Here is a 22,252-nt window from a genome sequence, read left to right on the forward strand (position 1 = left end):
GACTATCTATTTTCGCTATTCATCAGCTGCTTATGTACAATTTTTTATTTCAATATAGTTCGTAATTATCTACTCAGAGATTCTCCTCCCATGGTGCAGAGTCAGCGTATGTCTACATGTTGTAAGTGGTACTGACACATGAACTAATTTTTCTTATCGTTTACAGTGTCCAAGAATTTGTCTTATCACGGAGGTGTCACATAGACGTCACTATTTCTTTCGTCACAAACGAAGCGGAACACCGAGAAAAAATATAACAATTCAAAAAAGTGTGTGCTACACAGAACGATATATTAACAATTTTTGACATTTGAAGAAGCCATCTTGCTGCCAAAACGCATCGTGACGAACTGTTTCTAGTAATAGGAGTGAGCAGAACAGATATATTTTTTCAGTTTCCTAAAATAAATTTGTAACGTCTTTCTAATTATTTTATTTTTTTCTAATGTTGTGTACTACTATTGAAGTATTAATGTTTTCCCCTGTGCTCCCTCCTAACAGCATTTCAGACTTAATTATAAACAAGCAAAACACGTGCTTTTACTTAAGTGGAGCTTATTGTACACAATTATGCAGGAGACGATTGTTCAATCAGATGTCGAATTTCTTTCACCAGGCAAACACTCTTATTGACAGGATACTCGAATGACAGTGTTGTGGAGTTACTGGACATGGAATGCACCTGGTCCGTGCTTGAGAATTCTCTCGATGACCTCTCTGCTGGATTCTTCAGAGTCAGAATCCTCGTCAGAGTCAGAGTCAGATTGCTCGACGCAGTCAGAGAAGGGCGCCCAGACGCATCTGAGCTGGCTGGGGCTGAACTCTGTGTACTTGGGGCACTTGGCGTCTTTGGACTTCCAGCGACCCTGCAGGCGGAAGCAAACGAAGAACTCGCGACAGTCTTCCGGGTCAGGGTTGGGGCCCTCCACTCTGCACTGTGGCTCCTTTATTGAAGACTTGAGCGCCACCTTCAAGGCCTTGGCAGCGCCCAGGGCTTTCCAGAGGTTCGCAGGGTCTCGCCCGTGAGCTGCGGCCAGCACGGCTTCTAGCCGCTTCCACTGCTTGTCTGAAGTCAAATCCTTGATCAGGCGCACCACTTTCGGCCAAGAGTTTTCGCTACGGAAGGACTCCACAGCTTGCTGGACGCCTGCCGCTATCTCAAAGAAGGTCGGGTGTCGGGCCAGCTTGGGAGAGCCTGCCTCCTGGTAGGCCTTTGCCCAGAATTCCCTGGTCGGCACCTTGGCGTCTGGGCTGATGAGTTTCTGGATGACCACGCGGAAGAAAGGCACGATCACCTCGACCGGTTGCTTGGCACCATCGCTGCTCAAGCGCCTCGCCGATGGCTCCTCTGCAGCCTCTACTTCCTTGGCAGCATTCTCTGCTTCTTCCTGATCTTTGGCCTCAACAGCTCCATCCCGATCGTTGGTCTCAGCGGCTTCTTCCTGATTTTTGATCTCAGCGGCTTCTTCCTGATCTTTGGTCTCAGCGGCTTCTTCCTGATCTTTGGTCTCAGTGGCTTCTCCCTGGTCTTTGGTCTCAGCAGCTTCTGCCTGATCTTTGCTTTCAGCAGCTTCTTCCTGGACTTTGGTCTCGACAGTTTCAGCCTGATGGTTGGCCTCAGCAGCAGCGTCTGCCGCGGTTTCGGCCGGTGGTTGGCTGCAGAGTTCCTGGATGAGAAACTTCGGTATGCTGGGGTCGGCAGTCAGCTCCGCACAGTCGAATGGTAGCTGCCCTGGAGCGATGACAGGTGTCTGCAGCTGCGGTAGTTTCGGCAGGCTCCAGCCCTGTGGTTTGCAGACACACTGTGGAACGAGCACAGCCAACCCCTGCGAACAAACACGTTGAATGTTTATTTCAGACTGAAAGTCCTCTTAGAAGTAGGCAACCATCATGACAAATATAACAAAAATTGTACATATAGAGATTGCAAATATTACGAAAATAAGTGAAAAAATTCTTATACAGACTCACGAAGAGACCGCAGTAAAGAACGAAGAAGTTATATATGCTGCTATTAAGTACGTTGGCCCACCCACTCTGAAGATTAGTCTTTCTTTTGCTACTGCCTTTATCCCACATTATGCGCAGGGTCGGCAGGGTACGGATATGGCATGGTTAATTGTAAGGGGTGGCCGGATGCCCTTCCTGCCGCCACCCCAAACCCCCCCCCCCCCCCCCCCCGGGACGGAAGTAGTGTACGTCAACTGTCTGCGTCTAGTGTAAATCGTGAAATGGTGTGAATGTGTTTCAAATGTCTGCGAGTCGTGTAACTGAGGCGGGACGTGGGGACCAGTCCGGTATTCACCTAGTAGGATGTGGAAAGCCGCCTAAAAACCACATCCAGGCTGGCAGGCACACCGGCCGTCGTCGTTAATCCGCAGGGCGGATTCGATCCGGGGCCAGCGAGCCTACCCGAGTCCAGGAAGCAGCGCATTAGCGCTCTCGGCTATACTGGCGGGTCACCCACTCTGAAGATTAGTAATGAGTTTAAAAAGCATAATATGGTAGTAGATTTTAACGCTATCAAGAAATTGGGGAAGCTCCTCTGACATAGTATAGAGCAGTCTGTTAATAAGTTTTGCAACTGTTAGGACGTATAAGATTAAGTGTGAAGCTTGTGACAAGTTTCACATCGGACAGACTGAGAGGGAGTTCAGAAGGCGATCCAGGGAACACGGATATCCTAGCTGCGGTAGTGCACTAGGAGCTGATTTACGTCAGTTGCAGTCCTCAGCTTCGTGACATCGAAAACAATTTCCAGATCCTTCATTACGAGAATGAGGTGTCTATCTGAATATTTTGGAAGGTCTAGAAATTTTCGTACACAAACGGAGCTTCCATGACTGATTACTTAATAAGCAGGTCAGTGGAACAAGAGATTGGTTTTTTCATATTTTTTATAATTTCTTCAGTTGCCATTAGAAGTAAAAATCGTGTGGTCTTCGCGGCCACTGTTAAAAACACCAAACGTCGGCAGTGGATGGTTTACTCTCGCTATCGTCCGATGTGAGAATGCCTCTCTACCTGGATTGGAATCATTTGCCGACCGAGGTGTCACCGCTTACATGACCTGGCATTGTGGAATAGATGCTAAGACCCAATCTAGACCCACTTATGTATATAGTAATATGCCTTTTACATTGTATACCCTCTCCTGTCGTAAAGTTAGTAATGATGAAAAAATACATGTATGGATTAAAGGACTTGGTGTACTCGCTGAGAATGTAACTGTAACTGGTGATGTAACCCTGTACCACAATTATTAATAAAGTCTGATCTGTAGCGTCAGCCACCAATCGCTAGACGTACATCTGGTGAACGGGGGCTCAAGGATGCAACAATTGGAAAAAAAAATCGAAAACATAGTGCCGCGTTGGCCGCTGAGCGCCTGCGAGGCTGCATGATGCAACCCGCTTGGGCCTGCTAGCACGCGGCTACGCGTGCTGCTAGAGAGACTACAGCACGCGTACGGGATTGCGCTCCCGCGCCGGCCCTCGCAGCGGCTAAGTCCAGTTTATTCTTTAATATGTTATAATTTCCACGTATCGGTCCCATCGAAATCAGGGAAGGATAGGGAAGGAAGTCGACCGTGCCCTTTGAAAAGAACCATCCCGGCATTTGCCTGAAGCGATTTAGGTAAATCACGGAGAACCTAAATCAGGATGGCCGAACGCGGGTTTGAACCGTCGTCCTCCAGTGTGCTGACCACTGAGCCACCTCGCTCGGTCACGTATGTAATAGTTATTATATCTTACACGATTTTATGTCTTTGAGCTTTACTTTTGTCATTGTTAGTACTCTTGACACACATCTTTTACTAAATTTCCTTATGATACTGGCGATTCCTCCGGATGACATTGTCTTAGCCCAAGGTGCCCTCTACACGCCACGGCGTTCGTTACTTGCCGCTCTGGCACTTGTATATTTGGTTTCTGTCTGTGCGAGGGAAAGCTTATTGCACCTGATAAACCATACGCATTTCCTGATGTACGGCATTTACAACTGCGTCTTGAACTTATGTAACTGCGTATGGTATGAACATTTTTTGCTTGTTTTGACACTTTAGGGGCCGGCCGCTGTGACCGAGTGGTTCTAGGCGTTTCAGTCCGGAACGGCGCGATTGCTACGGTCGCAGGTTCGAATCCTGCCTCAGGCATGGATGCGTGTGATGTCTTTAGGTTAGTTAGGCTTAAGTAGTTCTAAGTTCTAGGGGACTGATGACCTCAGATGTTAAGTCCCATAGTGCTCAGAGTCATTTGAACCATTTTTTACACCTTAGATTTTTTATTATTTCTTGGGAAGAATTTGCACTCCCAGTATTTTAATCACTAACAGGTCACCAGACGATGGACTGAGCCCAAAACATGTGAATGTGGCATTAAAAAATCTCCAAAAACAGCTACAAGTTTCTTACAACAACCAGCAAGCATTTTTCGAGTCATTTTTATTATATTTGCGATGAATTTTGTAATCTAACGTTCCACTAAGATCGTATCTGTGTTAGTTCAAGTAGACTGGATGGATAGGAGAGGAGGAAACAGGATGGGAGCGAGGAAAGGTGGAAGGGGTTGGGGGGGTTATTAAAGAATCCACTGTTTCCTCTCAACAAAACCATTCCTGTAGATTAAGAAAACCTCACAGACGATAAGTTAATAATGCAGATGGATGAACAGTAGTATAGTGTGTTCCGCTGAGTTCGTCACAAAATTTGAAACATTTTGGTGAAGGACAATTGTTTCAATTTGATATAAGAAAAACAAGACAGGAAATGACTGAAGCGACTTTTTTTTCTTAATGGATGTCCTATCATCTTGCCCCTTCTTCTTTTGTGTTTTCCATACATTCCTTTCCTCGCCGATTCCTTGGATGACCTCCTCGTAACTTACCTTATCAGTCCACCTAATTTTCAACAGTCTTCTTAAGTTTTTCTGTTCCCGTTTGCCCACACTCCATGGCTCACTGTCATAAAATCCTGTGCTACAAACGTACGTTCTCGGAAATTTCTCCCTCAAATTAAGACCTGTTTGATACTGGTAGATTTCTCTTTGCCAGGTCGACAGTTAAGAAGCAAAATGTGCTGTGGAATAACGCTGTTAGTGGAACTTGAACACATTATAATATTTTTTCGATACGATAAATTTGTTTATTTGCCTATATAGTTGCTTTAACCGCAGGTGAAGCATATTCGACCAACAGGTCGGCGTAGATCATGAGGTGTGCAGAAGGGAAAAACAACTTCTACGCTGTGGATGTCGTGACTTGTAGACTGACATGATGAGCCTTGATGTAAAGTCTGCAAGACTGAAATCTGAGTTTAAAAGCTGAAGAGTGCAGTAGATAGGCACTAATGAAAGTGCTTTGTACTCGGTTATGTAATTGGCAGGTATGGCTTTCGTGTACGATGAAGTTGCACGGAAGCTGAAATGCTTTATCGAGCTATGAATTCATGAAGGAGATATCCAACGCTCACTACGTTTCCTAGACTGCTCCAACAGTTAATGAAAAGAAAAACAGATTGCTAGGTGCTACAATTCAGCTACCAGAGAATGCAACAAACTGTCCGGACTCCCAACTTGTACTAAACAATGCCTGCTCTCTTAGTTTAGGTGTCTACGATCAGCACTCCACCAGTTGCACGTGAAGTGTATTTTTGTATAGTCATACGGTGACACTGGCTACACTGCTATGATTCGTAGGAAGTTCAAGCTTTTTTTTTTTAAATTTTCCGTATTGTCAGATGAAAGGGTGCTGCATTATAAATTTCCATATAACAACTACCTAACTACTACAAGCCGGCAGGTGTGGCCGAGCGGTTCTAGGCGTTTCAGTCTGGAACCGCGCAACCACTACGGTCGCAGGTTCGAATCCTGCCTCGGACAGGTTTAAGTAGTTCTAAGTTCTAGGGGACTGATGACCTCAGATGTTAAGTCCCATAATGCTCAGAGCCATTTGAACCAATTTTTTAACTATTACAAACCTTCACATTACTGGTTTCAGCATATTATTGTTTTTTTCACATGTCGTAGGTAATCTATTTTACTATGTAATGGTATGATGCGTATTTTGTTGACATACCTTATACCAGTTTCATTATGCTCATGCGTATTTTGTTGACATATCTTGCACCAGTTTCATTATGTTCAGTACGCACATACAGGACATAGGCAAAATAATGTGAAGAGTGTGGTAATGGGATGGTTGTGTTTGACAGTCAGCAACGCAGATAAGGCACGTGTCGCGCTGGACTGTGCGTGTTCAGTACGAGAAGGAGGAGGAGATTAGTGTTTAACGTCCCGACGACAACGAGGTCATTAGAGACGGAGCGCAAGCTCGGGTGAGAGAAGGATGGGGAAGGAAATCGGCCGTGCCCTTTCAAAGGAACCATCCCGGCATTTGCCTGTAGCGATTTAGGGAAATCACGGAAAATCTAAATCAGGATGGCCGGAGACGGGACTGAACCGTCGTCCTCCCGAATTCGAGTCCAGTGTGCTAACCACTGCGCCACCTCGCTCGGTGTGTTCAGTACGGACTAGGCATCAGTGAAGGTTGTTTACGAGTAGTGCACACTTCGTATTTGCATTCAGAGGCCGAGGTCGACGTGCAATGAAAGACCTAACAGAGTTCCAAAGAGTGCAGATTGTGGGGGCCCGATTAGCTGAACTATCAGTAGCCGAGACAGCCAACTTATTGAATGTTTCAAGAGCAACTGTTTCAACAGTCATGACAGCCTACACAAAACGTGGAAAGACATCATCGTGTAAACGTAACAGTGGGCGCAAATCAAAACTAAATGACAGAGATCGTAGTACGCTACTACGAATTGTGTCACAATATCACAAAACTACGGCGTCTAAAGCGACTGCAGAGCTCAATAGCCATCTTTGAGACCCCGTAACTATCGACACTGTCCGTCGAGAACTCCATAAAGCGAATATGTATGGACGGGCTGCTATACCAAAACCATTAGTGAGGACAACCAACGCAAAGAAGCGTAACATGGTGTCAGGAGCTTAAATCCAGGACGGCTGATCATTGCAAACACGTCATTTAGTCCGACGAGTCAACATTTTCGTTATTTCCAACATCGGGCCTGGTTTACATCTGGAGAACGGCAAAAGAAGCCTATAATCCTGATTGGTTGATTCCAACACTTGAACATGGAGGTGAAAGTGTGATGGTGTGGGCAGACATATCATGGTATTCTGATCGTCCCATCATTACTCTCAAAGGCCGTGTTACAGCCAACGATTATGTGAACACTTTAGGTGATTACGTGCACGCGATGATTCAAATGTTGTTCCGAACAATGATGCCATGTTTCAGGACGATAATGCATCCATGCACACAGCCAGGATAGTACAATCGTGGTATGAGGAGCATGCAGCGTCTTCCCTAACCACCACAGTTCCTAGGCATAAACATTACCGAATCCTTGTGGGCCGTATTGGAGCACAGACTGCGAAGCAGATTTTTCACCTCCCTCGTCACAGCAGGAGTTAGAAGAGGTTCTGACCGAAGAGTGGCATAACATTCCACTGCAAACTATAAAATTATATGCCAGTATCGCGGCTGTATTATGGGAAAATTGGAGTCCAGCCCCTTATTAATAAACCCTTCCCAAGTAAGTACAGGTGTGCAGATTATTTTGCCTATCCCCTGTAACTAGAGTTTGTACTTGACGAAAGTGTTTGAAATTACTTATCACATCTGAAGATGCCAATAATGTACTGAAACCGGTAATGTAAATGTCTAATATTCAGGCGATCTTGACATAATAAACTATTATGTGGACTTCGGACAACGCGCCACGTTGAGTCAATGAATGCTGCAGGTCGCTTTCTTTCTTGAACACTTTCCTGGGATGAAGCCTTGTTACCAGAGATGGAAGGGTAAATAGTCGTAACAGTTTCAATGTGCATGTCACTGAAAATTTCCACGCTGCAATTGAGAAGAGCCATAACTCAAATTTGCAGCGAACGTATGTATCGCCCTTTTCAGCTTGCCTCCCCCCCCTCTTCCTCTCCTTTTAACTGTACCAGCACAGACTCTGTAAGAGACAAATTAACTTGACACACTTCTTTCTCGTTAACATCGGCCTTAGATGTTCCCTGAATTGTGGATGGGAAGTCGTGGTCCTGTTTCGCGATGTATCTGATCAGAACCCAGCGATTTCTTTTTTAGGAGTCATGTGAACAGTCTTCTGTACGAGACACATCTCGAGCTGAAGTCGATCTCCTGGCAAGAATTCTAACTTCCGTGCACGAACAGTGCCAGGGTTGTTCGAACGGGTACAACGGACGTTTGTACGACCCTTCCAGGCCTGCATAAAAGCAGAGTGACGTCACTTTGAGTAATAATTGTGATGTAGCACCTTCTGCAAGCTGTAATGAAAGTGTGTCTAGTTGCTTTTATATCATCGTTACTAAATCGAAGTTGAATTTGAAATTCTGGCATTTTCGATCACGCCTTTCGATTCACTGCTTTCTGGAGAAGGCTTCCCTATCTCAATCTGACACGTTTTCCTTTCTCCTTGTTCGTGTCATCACCACAGAAATACCCTGCGTGTCCCCTATTCCGCCAAATATGGCATCACACAAACAAACAACAGCTTAGAATGAGATTTTCACTCTGTAGCTGAGTGTGCGCTGATATGAAACTTCCTGGAAGGTTAAAACTGTATGCCGGACCGAGATTCGAACTCGGGACCTTTGCCTTTCGCGGGCAAGTGCTGTACCATCTGAGCTACCCAAGCACGAATCATGCCCCGTCCTCACAGCTTTACTTCCGCCAGTACCTTGTCTCCTACTTTCCAAACTTCACAGAAGCTCTCCTGCGAACCTTTTTAAACAACATCTTATTTGCTTCTTTAAAATACGACTCAAAAGATTAAAAAATATTTTAGTTTACGTTCTCCATTGTAGAGGTGGATCTTTCTATGATGTTCTATGAGAATTTGCTGTTTCAGTTAATGAAATAAGCGCAGCACTCTGTCATTCTCAGATACGTTACTCTTTTCTTTTTCGAACTCCTCTATCATACGCAAAATGTAGGAAGAGCTGATGGATGCTGCTGTGTAATAGTCTAGCGTAAAAGTAGAAAAAAACAATGCACGAGACGGTATTGGTATGCTACCGATACGTCGTGCTGATTTCACCAGTAAATAGTAGAAATAGTAGCAGAAATAGCAAACTACTGATATGTTTCTTTTTTTTTTGTTTCCTCAGATGAAGGAATGTACAACCGCTGTTAGCATCAGTGTCATTTTTTCAACAAATCAAATTGTCCGTCCGAAGGCTTCACGTAGACGCTGTAGGTTTTTATTCCATATAAGACTTCTGTTATGTTCCGTAAGGCATTCAGTCACAGTTTTCAAAACAAACTATCTCTGGTAACTTGTCAAAGACGTGTTCTTCGTCAGTCCACAACAGACGGTAGCAGTCGGACATGCTTCACGTTACAACGGGCTTCCGGTAGCCATATGTGTCACAGGAGTACAACATGAAACTTGTGTCAGACGAAGGGCAACACATAGGTGAGAATTTAAAATATCTCCGACGTTGGAATCACTGATGGTGTAAGTCTGTCGAAGGTGGCTATGAATAAGTTAGGAAATCTGGAATAATGGAATGATCTTATTATCAGTTGGCTGACGTGATCTAAGAACTCGTCGGAACATCAGGATGACGATTGGATTTCCTCTCTCCTCGCTAATGCGGCGTCTTCACCATCTGGTTCCATTTACAGAGGAAACCCCCACCTGGTGGTAAATAGGAGGAATCTAATAGAACATTGTTTTTATGGTCATGATTAAAAAAATGAAGATTGCAGCAAAGGCTCGCTCCAACTCGGAGTCATAACAACGCAATGTTAAATTAACAAAAACTGCTGTCACCACTGAATCTCTCCCTGATAGCTGCCAGTGTAAAGCATAGTATTGCTTAAAAATATACCATCCAATGGTTCGAACTATATCGAGAGGTTACGCTTTTTGGTGAAAAATGAAGTGTTTTCATTCGTCTAAATAAATATCATCTCTTACAGGCCAAACAAAATCTTTTTTTTCCCTTTCATTACAATGCTTGACTGACCGATGTGTTTCCCCCAAAAGATATCAATTTGCTTTACGCATATGAGATTTCTAGTGCGTACTGCGTAGCTTTATCTCAGAGTTAAGGCAGTGCATGTAAATTATTTGCAGAGCTGAACATTTTAGCCCGTCCTCCTGAATATGATAGCCTCGCTTTACACTGCCTATTGTTTACGGGAAAATTGTGTGTATTTGTATAGCATGTTGAATACTGGCGAAAAGGTATTAAAATTTTGCGAGGACTAAAATACATTTTTACAAACAAAAGGTATTAAATTTCCTTTACGTCGGTTAGTACACCCAAAATTAATGAAAATTGCGATCAATGTAGCTGTAAAGTCGTAGTTGCGTCAATGAGTAGGATAAATATACAAAGAAGAAGAAAATGGAGGAACGAACTAATGAAGCAAAAAATAGGAACGTATTAGATTAGAAAAGAAGAGGAGAAAATAGAAAAGTGCGAAATTTAGGTATAAAAGGCGCCAAAAAAATTATTTCGGCTCATTGGTAGTGAAGAGGTAGACAAGCAGTGAGAATCTAAACATACTATTGAAATTTTTACATGAAAAATAAGCACCACATGTGACAACCGACTGTCATTCCAGACGAGCTACTAACCTTTGCAAAACGAGGAACAAATTCTAACCCACTCCTTCAATGACACTGTTAGCATTCGCTGCGAACATTCCTTATCAGAAGCGAAAGCGTCGTTTGAGCTGCCTCTTTTTTTATGCGGAATACCAGTTAAACCCCTCCCACATAAGCTGAAGTAGCCTAGAAGTTAAGCATGACATAACACATCGCCAACTTCCGCGGTGCATACTTAACGGTTACGTCTTAAATTCCCTCGTAACAGATCTTCGAAAACTAGACGTAAGACCTGCTCCGAAATCCAGCTCTCATAGTTACGTCGGGTACAATCAAAACTAGTTTACGGAGAGCTATAGATAACACGATTGACTTCAAAGCTACATTTTACCGAATTTCAAATCACCTCAGAAGGTTCAGGTTGCACTTAAAGTCTGCTAATGTATCGAAATCGTTTTCCTCCGTCCGCCGTTTGTATATCGCACTGGAGTAAAATAGAAAAAAGATCTTGCAAAAGAGAAGTCAGTAAATAAATACAAAGCTGAAATAACTACAGATTATACGGAAGTACTGTCCTTCCGTCTATGGGAAGTTTATTGTCAAGTGCCGAAGAAATGACGGGCCTAGATGAAACAGTTCCCCATACTTTTAAGGAAATTCGATGTGCAGTACTTATAGGTCGATTTCATTAATTGCTATACGTTGCATAATGTTGCAACACGATTCGTGCTTGTGTATTTTCTTGATATTTTCTCTGTGCAGTCATGTTATCGGCAAAAACTGAACACCAGAAATTCCGTTCGCCCACTCGTTTGCTGAACGAGTAGACAGCCGATGGAAGATTAATCACTTGCATTTATCGTGATGAACACCAATTTTTGCTGCAGTTCCAAACCGTTCTTTAGCATACAAAAGTTGTGCTTATGTAATAAAATTCTACAGAAGCAACTGGCGTACGGATTTGTTAGTACAAAAAAGTGCTTTGTCTTTGAGCAGACATCGATAGAAGCGTCAGTTCCCTCGGCAAATTCTTTTTAATCTATAGTTCATAACCAATAAACTGTGGTCACAGACCATATCTGCCCCTGGAAATGTCTTACAGTTTAAAATATGATTCCGAAATTTCTTTGTTGCCATTATATAAACGATCTGAAAGCTTCCGGCGTCTCCAGGTCCCCATGTACAACTTTCCTTAATGATTCTTCGGTCAAGTAACAGCGGTGATTAAATTAGGCTCCGTGAGAAATTCTAACACCTGGCTTTCTCTTTCATTCGTTTCCCCTTGTCAACATTCACCTACAATTTTTCCTTCTCTTTCTCTTCCTGCTATCGAATTCCATTCCCACATCACAATTAAATTTTCGTCTCCCTTTAAATATACGAATAATGTCTTTTATCACATGATCCATTTTTTCAATCTCTTCATCTGCGGAGCTCGTTGGTATACTTAAACTGCTGTGATGGGTGTTGCCTTTGTGTCTATCTTCGCTACGATAATGCGTTCATTACGTTGTTCTTAGTAGCTTATCCGCATTCCTACTTTCTTATTCATAATTTAAACCGACTCCTGTATTACATATTACACCTATCTGATTTTACATTTATAGCCCTGTATTTGTCTTACCAGGTGTCCTGTTCCACCTGCCATCGATCTTCACTAATTCCCACTACATCTAACTTCAATCTATCCATTTTCTCATTTTAAATTTTCTAACCTATCTGCGTGGTTAAGGGATCTGACATTCTACGTTCCGATCCGTAGAAGCCAGTTTTTTTTTCCTCCTACTGACGACATTGGGGATATTTAACCTCCGGATACTTTACCCAAGGGGATGCCACCGTAATGTAACCATGCAGTAGAGGGGGCGCCCTCGGGAGAAATTGGGGTGGTAGTTTTCCCTTGCTTTCAATCGTTCGCAGTACCAGTGCAGGAAGACAAATGGTTCAAATGGCTCTGAACATTATGGGGCTTACCATCTGAGGTCATCATCTCCCTAGAACTTAGAACTACTTAACGATAACTAACCTAAGGCCGTCACACACATCCATGTCCGTGGCAGGATTCGAGCCTGCGACCGTAGCGGTCGCGCGGTTCCCGACTGAAGTGCCTAGAACCGATCGGTCATTGCGGCCGGCCACAGGAAGACAGTGTTGGTTGATGTTACAAGGCCGGATCAGTCAATCATCCAGACTATGTACCTTCCATTGAAAAAACTGCTGCCCCTCTTCAGGAACCACATGTTTGCGTGGCCTCTGAACTGATACCCCTCCGCTGTGGTTGCATCTACTGTACAGCTATATGTATCACTGAAGCACGCTGGCTTCCCCACCAGCGGCAAGTTCCATGTTTCATCACAATAATACGAAATGATAACTAGGAACAAATACATTGACTATGTGGTGCTGAGAGAAAAACGCTAAAAATATTAAACTTAAACAAATTTATGCTCAACTGAAACTGCTACTTAATCGTTTTGTTATACTTCCGCCTAACAGACTATCCGTGGTACTATACAGAAGACCTGATATATAATAACAGGCAGCAGGTCTTTACTTAAGAAACAAATAAATAAATGTGTCCAGTCTCGTAAATTTACACACTAATTTAAAAGATCATTTGCGTGCCACTTCCCCCCTGTTATTCTGTAATTATTTGAGCTATTTTACACATTAATGGATGAATACACCGTGAAAAATCTGTGCCTACATAGCTCTTTCATGCGCCGTACTGTAAAACTTATTATCACGCACTTTCAGATGAACAATAACACGCATTCCATGATTGAAGCATCCATTCACCATGCGGCATCGTAGCTTTCTCTTATTTACTTAATGCCGAATAAAAAGCCACAATTGAGGTCAAAGGGATAAGACAGTATGTCTCCAGTTGACGATTCTTTTAACGTATATTACAACACCCCCCCCCCCCCCAAAAAAAAAAAAAAACAAAAAAAAATTCTCGATGCCGCGCTAACATTCTGTCATGCAAATTGACTTCCCTTTACTGAAAGAGTGCAATAACATTTTGGTACGCCACGTTTCAGGTGTATCAACGAATCTCTTCTTTTCGAGCTACTGACTGCAAATGGTTGCTCGTTCTGCTTCGCCTTCGTATTTCTGGTTCTCATCGCGTGAGCGTCACTGTTGGACGGCAGGTAATATAGCAGTCATCTATCAAACGGAATCCGTACCACCCAACAGGCAACAATAAACCGTCTAGGTATAGCCTCCGAGCTTCAAAGAACTTCTGTAAAACCTGCAGATCCAGTGAGGTTCGATTGCGTAAGCCGACACACTGCACTGGATTCATACTACTCACCAGAATGAGGGCGGCGTGCGTTAAGTAAGTTCGTTTCCCCATGCACAAGCTGTCTCGTGTCTCGTTGCAGAATCACTCCTGCCGCGAGGAGAGTCAGCTCACCTCAAATACGCCACCTTATCTCGCCAGGCTGTCGCGGCAGTAAACAGATGATTCGCCAGTCTAAGCCTCGGATCTGAATAACAAGTGACTGTCAGCTCTTTCCTCTCGCGGACGTTGCGACACGTGTCACACGTCTGTGAGTCCTCCCTGATTTATTGCAACCCGCTTTCCGAGACACGACATCCTCGCTCAGGCAAACAACTGCATCCTAAGAAATCACAAAATATAATAACACTAAACAGGACGTGAATCAATATCGTCAACAGTCTGTAAGGTGTAATTGTGGAACGTATGTATATTTTACGAAATCTAGAAATCTGTATCTACAATCTAAGTAAAAATGTGGACCGTATGTATATTTTACGTAATCTTGAAATCTATATCTACAATCTTCAACCAGATAATCTTACATCTAAAGATTAGAAATATAAACACAAAATGAAAAACAATCACGACTTTCATTATTAAAAACATATAAAAATACCGGAAACTGTAGAAGGTGGACGTTGAATCTGATGAAACTTTGCCTCCGTGTAGAAGACATGACACAGCATAAATAATGCCATACATGAAAACACAGTCCCGCAAAAAAATTATGGTCCAACTGGTTTGTTTGGTATAACACAGCCACCGTCTCTACAAGCGTTTTCCAACCTTGCTGAGATCATTACCCCTGATTACGAACAGATACTAGTTAGTAACCCCCGCCCCCCTTTCCTCTGTCCTCTGCCCAGTCCCGTCAAGCATCTTTAACTTTAGGGCCTAACTAAACTTCAGCATAAAAAAGAATTTTCTTTCATCACCTTCACTTTAAAAATGAGGACAGATAACTGATATTTAATATTTTTGGCTGTGTTGCTACACCATGAACTAAGCAGTCACTGAGACAAATGGTACAGCTTGTTTCTAATAAGCTTTCTTAATACAATGATGAAGCAGTTCTTGTGCTTCCTCAGAAAAGAAGGTTAACTGTCAATTTTTTTGATAGATATTTCTTACAAAACATGGTTTCTCTGCACTACTCCTCTCCTTAGCGCCACTTGCTTCATCCACACCCAGCATTCAGAAATCGAGTTAAACTCATGAGGGCTTAAGTCAGGGGAATGCAGTAGGTGGCATGGCACTTAGCAACCCCATCAGTCAAACAAATCAGTAACAGCTTGCACTGTACGTGCTTGAGTATTGTCCTGCAAAATGATGGTCAGATCCTGCAGAAAGTGTTATCACTTCTGTCTCTATGCTGTTCATTTTTGGAACACAACCTACGACCAGCTTAGAGACAGAAGTGATGACACTTTCTGCAGGACCTGACCATCATTTTGCGGGACAATGCTCAAGCACATATAGTGCAACCTGTTACTGATTTGTTTGACTGATGGGGCTGCTAAGTGCCATACCACTTACTGTACTCCCCTGACTTAAGCCCTCATGAGTTCAACTCGATTTATAAACTGAAGGAAACACTTCACGGCATCCACTTCAGAACTGCTATAAATTCGTCGGGCAATAACCCGCGCCACTCGAACTGTCAACGCAACTGTCACTGCTAAGAGTATCCTACGACTTCCACATCGCTGGCAGCGGGTTATACACAATGCTGGTGACTACTTTGAATGCCAGTAAAACTTTGAAACACATATCTATTTTGTACGAGCTGTAAGTAAATAGTTGCCACTATTAAAGTTCCAACCCTCGTATTATTCGTACCCCTGTTGACAAAATGCACTTCGGTGCGCCATACCTGTAAATGATCTACAGGGCCGATCGAAATGCATAGTCGCCAATAAAAGAAATTGTGATCCAGGCAGCGTTTTTTTATTTATTAGAATAAAATACGCCAAGGAAAAAGAATATCAACTGATGATAGAATGCAACTAATACTTCAGCAACTGTATCACCTAAGCCACATGTTGCTTCGATGCAGCTCTAATGTGCTTGCGAGGTCAGCCATTGAAGTACGCTGCGAGCTCTACCGGAGTCCATGACAAGCAGTCGTTGAACTCCCATCTTTTTCTGCAACATCATTACTAATGCGGCGCCAAGTGGCTGCCATGCGTAAAGAAAGTGCGTAACTATTGTGTATTGGGTATTTAGTGTGGAGAATCTGGTTCAAACACAAATGAGGTCACAATTTGGAGCTTATTTTGGCGCTATAAATATGGGGAAGCATTTTATAGTGTGGCATGATTAAAATGAACTAAATGTTTTTCCTTTTTTATGTAGTATTGTATCCATAACACAGAGAGACTGAAAACCACTCTCTTTTTCAAAGTGAATTTGAATAGTCAGTTCTGACGCATTTATGTAAGAGGTCAAAACCAGGGAAGGTGCAAGGTAAGTTCATTGACGGCACTGATCCATTCAGAAGGGAATGAAGGAAGTAAACTCGGTTACATGTTGTCTGCCAAAGACAGAAAATTGGTACAATACGATCACTGATGATGCAGCAGTGGTATGCAAGATTTTGTTTACAAGTGAAGCATGTTCAAATGCGTATGAATTCCTAAGGGACGAAACTGCTAAGGTCATCAGTCCCAACACTTACACACTTCTTAAACTAACTTAATCTAACTTATGCGAAGAACAACACACACATCCATGCCCGAGGGGGGATTCGAACCTCCGGCGGGAGTGGCCGCGTAATCCGTGATGTGGCGCTTCAAACCAAGTGGCCATTCCGCGCGGCTATCCTTTACAAACTGTGGTCAAGACTATCATTGAAATATGCACTACTGGTTAGTTCGATATCCACACTGACTGAGAGAAGTGACTACGGAATGAACACAGTTTGTTAACGTGTGACCCGGCCTTTTAAAGGTTCACATCATTGGTCCCTGTTTTATGAATGGGACTCTAAATAGCCACAAATATCTACAGTTTCCACAGATATTCCATTGGTCGTAAGATAGTTCGTGTGGTACTAAAATGATCGGTGTTGCTCCTGCTCCCCGAAGATAATTGTGGATCTTAATGGTACATGTGGAGATTGTATGATTGGTCGTTCAGGAAACGCCAGATGACCTACACGCTCACCAGACACTTTTGAAAAAACAACGACTGCAGGTGACATGACATGCTGCATCACATGGCCCTGTGCTACGATAATTTCACATGAAATTGAATGTGTCGTGGTCTGCCAGGAATGGCATTGTAGCATGTACCAATATTCTAGATGCACGTTTTGAGCACAGTCATAGAAGTAAACAAACGCGTTATGTGTTTTCTTGAATGTGTATAATAGGGCAGACACCCGAGGAACCTAAAAGGTGGCCTTTAGACTTTCTATATCATCGCTTTAGTCATTCATGTTATCTATCGTTTGATTACTCAATTTGATTTATTGTTAAGTAAGGAATACATCTTTCGCCATATACCATGGACCTTATGAAGCCACGGTGATCCTTATCATGAGCAGACAGTACCTGCCTATTTGCAAGTTCCACTGAGTGCAATGTCATCTGAAGTCATTAAGAGAATGTAGTGGAATCTGACCCCGTGGTTTATGTGTAATGTGCAACGGAACCTGACTAAGCGACTTCAGCGAGACTCACCAGGGACTGAATTTCATTGATCATCTAAAAACATATTTCTCAAGCTGCATAGCTGTTGTCAGCAATCACAGATCACAGGAGATGGATGGGAGTGGTGGAATGTATGTGGGAGGGGGTAGGAGGGGAATCATATTCCAAGAGAAAGGCCGGTTACAGTCACCAAGGTACTCTCCCCGATTTTGACAGCCTTTTCACAAAGCATCTTAATACTACGGTTTCCTTACGGAGAATGGGTCTTTCACCACTCTCTTGACATTCTTTCAGCAAAGGATCGGGTCATCATAACGATGGGACACGGATGCGCTTCAGAACGCACAAACATTCAAATACTCGCTACAGGTGGCAAAACAGTTCACTAGGACATAGGTTCACGATATCAAAGAACATCCTAACAATTCTGTAGGCTGTTGCTGTCAAATCTGGCTTGTGACCATTTAGTCTGCTCAAGAAATTCTGGAGAGGACAAGAGAGAAATTCTGAAATGGATGGACAATGAAATCAAGAACGTCATCCAAGAACTTAGTGAAAAACTGATAAAAGAGAGACACCGTAAAATTAGCTACGTAATTCCCTTGATGACTAAATTGAATTACTTAAGAGATTACCTAGGTTTTGACTGGAACGGCAAACTCGAATTCCAGCCAAAATATTTTATCCTAAGTGCACTCGAAAGAGGCACGGCTTAGTCACCACACCGTCAGACTCTGGCTACTAACGCAGAAAATGCTTAGGACTTCCCAGACGCTGTGGCCTGGTGCAACTTCTCTAGGTAAGGGTGGAGGACAACCAATCATCAAAAAACGACACATCTGAGCCGCGCGCCTTGTCCTTTCACGTGGATGCTAAAGAAAAGATGTCAGTGCCCATTGCTCGAGATTTCCATCATTTTACAGCACAAAATTTGAACAAGAGTTTTGTGGAAATTTTCACAGCTTGCCCGTTAGTCCGCCCGACGAGACGCAAGAAGAACTTTTTAAAAAGAGTGACACAAATTGTTGTCTCTGGTCTAGCTACGCCAGATGCCTGCTTCGAAAACTAAATTCAACGGACGCTCCCACACCTCCACAACGAGAACCAAGCTGTCCTCATTTTACGATCATATGTACATGATCTTTACATCCCTACATTCATACTTTAGAGAGCTATCCATGGTTAGGATTATGGGTAAGGGCTACCGTCGGATTCTGAAACGAAATAAAAAGGAAAGAAAATCAGTATGTTAAGTACTAGAAAAGCAGTCTACTGACCCAAAGGAAGCCAAATTAATCGATACGAGTAATAATTTCATTAAAGGTGGCTGAAATGGACACTATTCAAAACCTTTCTGCTGACGGTGAGACAATGGTTTACGGAGCTGTTATTTTCTAACTGTTTCATCAGTTTCCGCAGATTTTATCTCGTTGAACTCCTCGTCAAAGAAATAAATATGCAGTTCCATTAAAAAGTTGTCGGTGTCATAATTCGGTAGCTATAAGCATCAAAACTCAATTTCTTACTTCAGAAAATTGGACACTTCGACTGTTATAACTTAGCGAAACCCGCACCTTGATAGATTTACTTATCGGGATATAGTCTGGTGACGGTGGCTTAGGCTCCCCAACCTGCGAATGAGTAAGGTTACCAGGGTTACCAGTCGTGGCCTTATTAAAGGAACCATCCTACCTCGTGTGATTTATGGAAACTGCAAAAAAACATAATATCAGCATACTCCGCTCGTCTAAAATACATATGACGATAGGAGTACGACACTTGTGGCGGTAACTGTCACAAATCGCAGTAAGCGAAATCATAGCACTTGTTGTCTGTGGTGAGTAGCATTAAACACTTCCTAGGCCTTACGTCACCCTCTCCACCGCTGAAACCGGAAAAAACCATGACCTGCAACGCGTCATCCTTCCTGTTTTCACCAGTGGTGTTCTCAGAAGCCCTGATAATACGTGTAACAACTTGGACTCGCTAACAAACAGTGACAGATAACGTCTGTTCAAAGCTCAAAATGCAGCGCGAATGCATACCTCCTCCTGTATGACTGCCACATAGTACATACAGATGGTTCTGGTAGTTTCGTAGTCGTCATGGCGACAGTTGGTACACAGTGGCCTTGTCTAAACAGAATTGAAGCTATTGTAATTTCCTACGAACAAGTGCTCAGGTGTCACAAAAGCACGCGCCCACTTCGGTACCTGCTCTGACAGAATATCTCAGCGCAGATACCACGCACAGACTCTTAGTGTTCTTCAAGTGATGCATTGTAGTCATCATTCACGGTCTGACGGCGTTCTTTCGTTCTTTTTGACGTCAAACGTCCAAAGTGGATAATTAAAGCCGCCTCTTAGTTTTCTTCTCGTACCCACGAAAAAATTCTGGCCCTTAAATGGAAATGACTGTCATTTTGTGTGTTTCATTTTCCCGGCCAAAGGGAGCAGTTAAATCTTTTCTTCCACTTGTACTGTTACGCCAAGGCCATTCTGCTTTGACAGTCTCAAAAAGAGCAGTCGGAACATCACATGTTGTAAACGGAACATCATTCCGCTTACTGTCCGTTACGAATGTTGCTCAGAAAATTTAGAAGGCATATTATCACCCGCAAAAGAAGTTACGAATCCTACGATCGGGCAACTGGGTACAGTCCTTACATAGTGTACGTTCCCATTAAGTAAGGCGTAACTTGCTTTCAGTATTATATACCGTACTCTCAGTTACACTCTCTCTAAAACTTGTGTCTCCAGGCCTTTTTGTAGCTTTATTTAGCTATTATTATGTCCCTAAGTAAAAGCTCAGTCATGTACAAGCTTTTATGTTTATGTGCTGCGTTTTCCAAGCCAGTCTAACACACTTTTTTCTACCAGGTGATTCATGAGGTAATTGGTGACACAGTCGTGTCTGGTGCTTAAAAAACGACCACATTTTAAACTATGACAGAATCGACGGCACAAAGTTATGAAAACAGAAACACACAATTCTTTTGCACACTTCTGTGACTTGTACTGGGTCCTTTTTGTTACGTCTGATACGTTTCCTCCACCTTTTTCTAAAGCTCATTTCGGGACATACGTGTTTCTGCTAAATACCTATAAATATGTGTGTAAAAGATGGACTATTACTTTTACTCCAAGTGAGGCTGAGGATTTCAGATCGTTTAACAGATTACCAAAACGGTCTTGTGCATGTTGCTTATTATCACTGATGTATTTTGTGACCTGTGTTATTAATCACATAACTTGAATTACGGATAAGTGTTTTAAGGTACATCTGAGGTAGCTATTGTAACATGCCTTTGTCCCCTCTTCCACCATTCCCTACTTTTCCGACCGCTCACTTCCAGCTACCAACCTCCCCATGCCCGACAGCCTTCCAGTCCCCCCCCCCCCCCTCTTTCTCTCTCTTCCCACCCCTCTTTCTCTTCTCCCTTTTCTCTTTCTTCTCCCCCCCCCCTCTTTCTCTCTTCATCCTCCCCCCCCCCTTATTTCATCACCCACCCTCGTTTGCATGGATCTCAATCCTCCTAGCTCCCCCTCTTTCCTTCTACCTCAATAGGCCACATGCTTCTCAGTTTGGCTATTTACACCTTGTTTTTGTATTTTAAATGCACAGTATAATATTCTATACCTACACTATCAACATTTTATCTTTTTAATATCAAGTTATTCGCATACACTATAGTAATGGTTTTGTTCTGCCTTATATTCTGGTATTATCACAGCAAAATGTCGTTGTTGGCTTGATACCGTTTGACAGTAAAACATACCATTCTTACGATTAGTGATCAATGACCTACCTATGTCTTTGAATATAGGGCCACATTCCTGGATCATGTGACCCATATGTAACGTTTTCTAATGTTTTCTTTATTATATTATTAAACTAGCTCATACACTGTGTTCCCATTTGCACTCATGTACTACTTTTCATTTGTCAATTTATGTAATATATTATCGTAGTATGTATGACATAGCTTCACCATGTTCACCCTGGTGCCATTTAGTGGCAATTTTGCCTTCCTGTCCCCGTTTTATGGGAACTCGCCATCTCATTACGAAAACAACTGGTAACGATCTTGCCTTCTGCTACCGTTGTACCTCTGCAGATAGGAATGGACTATTTGTAATTCTGTTTGGTGTTGGTTACCTACCACTATCTAAAAAGTTGTGTATTTCTATAACATTTTTTTATATTTATATTTTACATCTCTCAAGATGTAAATGTTTCCGAAACGCTTTAATTTTGTAATCAATAAAGTCTTCCTTCATCTGCTGTACTACTTTTTGTGAGACCTAGCCAGCTTACCGACAGATCTACGCATAATCAATGAAATCACACAACACTGAAGCACAAACAATTTTGGACCATTCACTATAGCTCTACGTACTATCTTTTTGTGGCAATAGCAGTCTCAAGTCAGTATTCAAATTATTCACGGGATTTTTCCAGCAGTTCATATTAGAAACCAGATAATACTGTCGACATGAAAAGATCAACCATTTTATACGCACCCTCATAGTTATCGTACTGGATAATGCCTGTCGATCGTTGTGGAAAAAGAATGGATCGACGCCTCCGATCAAGAAATCGATTCACAATTGTAATTCAATGCAGAAGAATGCC

At 42.8% G+C, this 22,252-nt stretch overlaps 1 protein-coding gene across 1 annotated transcript; it reads right to left on the minus strand.

Annotated features, from left to right (window-relative positions):
- Positions 1-298: 298 nt before the first annotated feature.
- LOC124803014 lies at positions 299-14,066 on the minus strand. Its single transcript, XM_047264120.1, has 2 exons — positions 13,995-14,066; positions 299-1,826 (listed from the first exon to the last, which is right to left on the minus strand). Exons 1-2 carry the CDS (start codon positions 14,034-14,036, stop codon positions 663-665), a joined length of 1,206 nt encoding a protein of 401 aa, XP_047120076.1. The 5' UTR covers positions 14,037-14,066; the 3' UTR covers positions 299-662.
- Between the last annotated feature and the right edge of the window lie 8,186 nt (positions 14,067-22,252).

Source organism: Schistocerca piceifrons, chromosome 6 (genome assembly GCF_021461385.2).
Source record: "Schistocerca piceifrons isolate TAMUIC-IGC-003096 chromosome 6, iqSchPice1.1, whole genome shotgun sequence".
Taxonomy (NCBI): domain Eukaryota; kingdom Metazoa; phylum Arthropoda; class Insecta; order Orthoptera; family Acrididae; genus Schistocerca; species Schistocerca piceifrons.

Coding starts and splice junctions, on each gene's coding strand:
- LOC124803014 (XM_047264120.1), bottom strand. CDS start 14,036: ATGGGGAAACGAACTTACTTAACGCACGCCGCCCTCATTCTG. Junction 1,827..13,994: donor CGCACGCCGCCCTCATTCTG/GTGAGTAGTATG, acceptor GTTTGTTCGCAG/GGGTTGGCTGTGCTCGTTCC.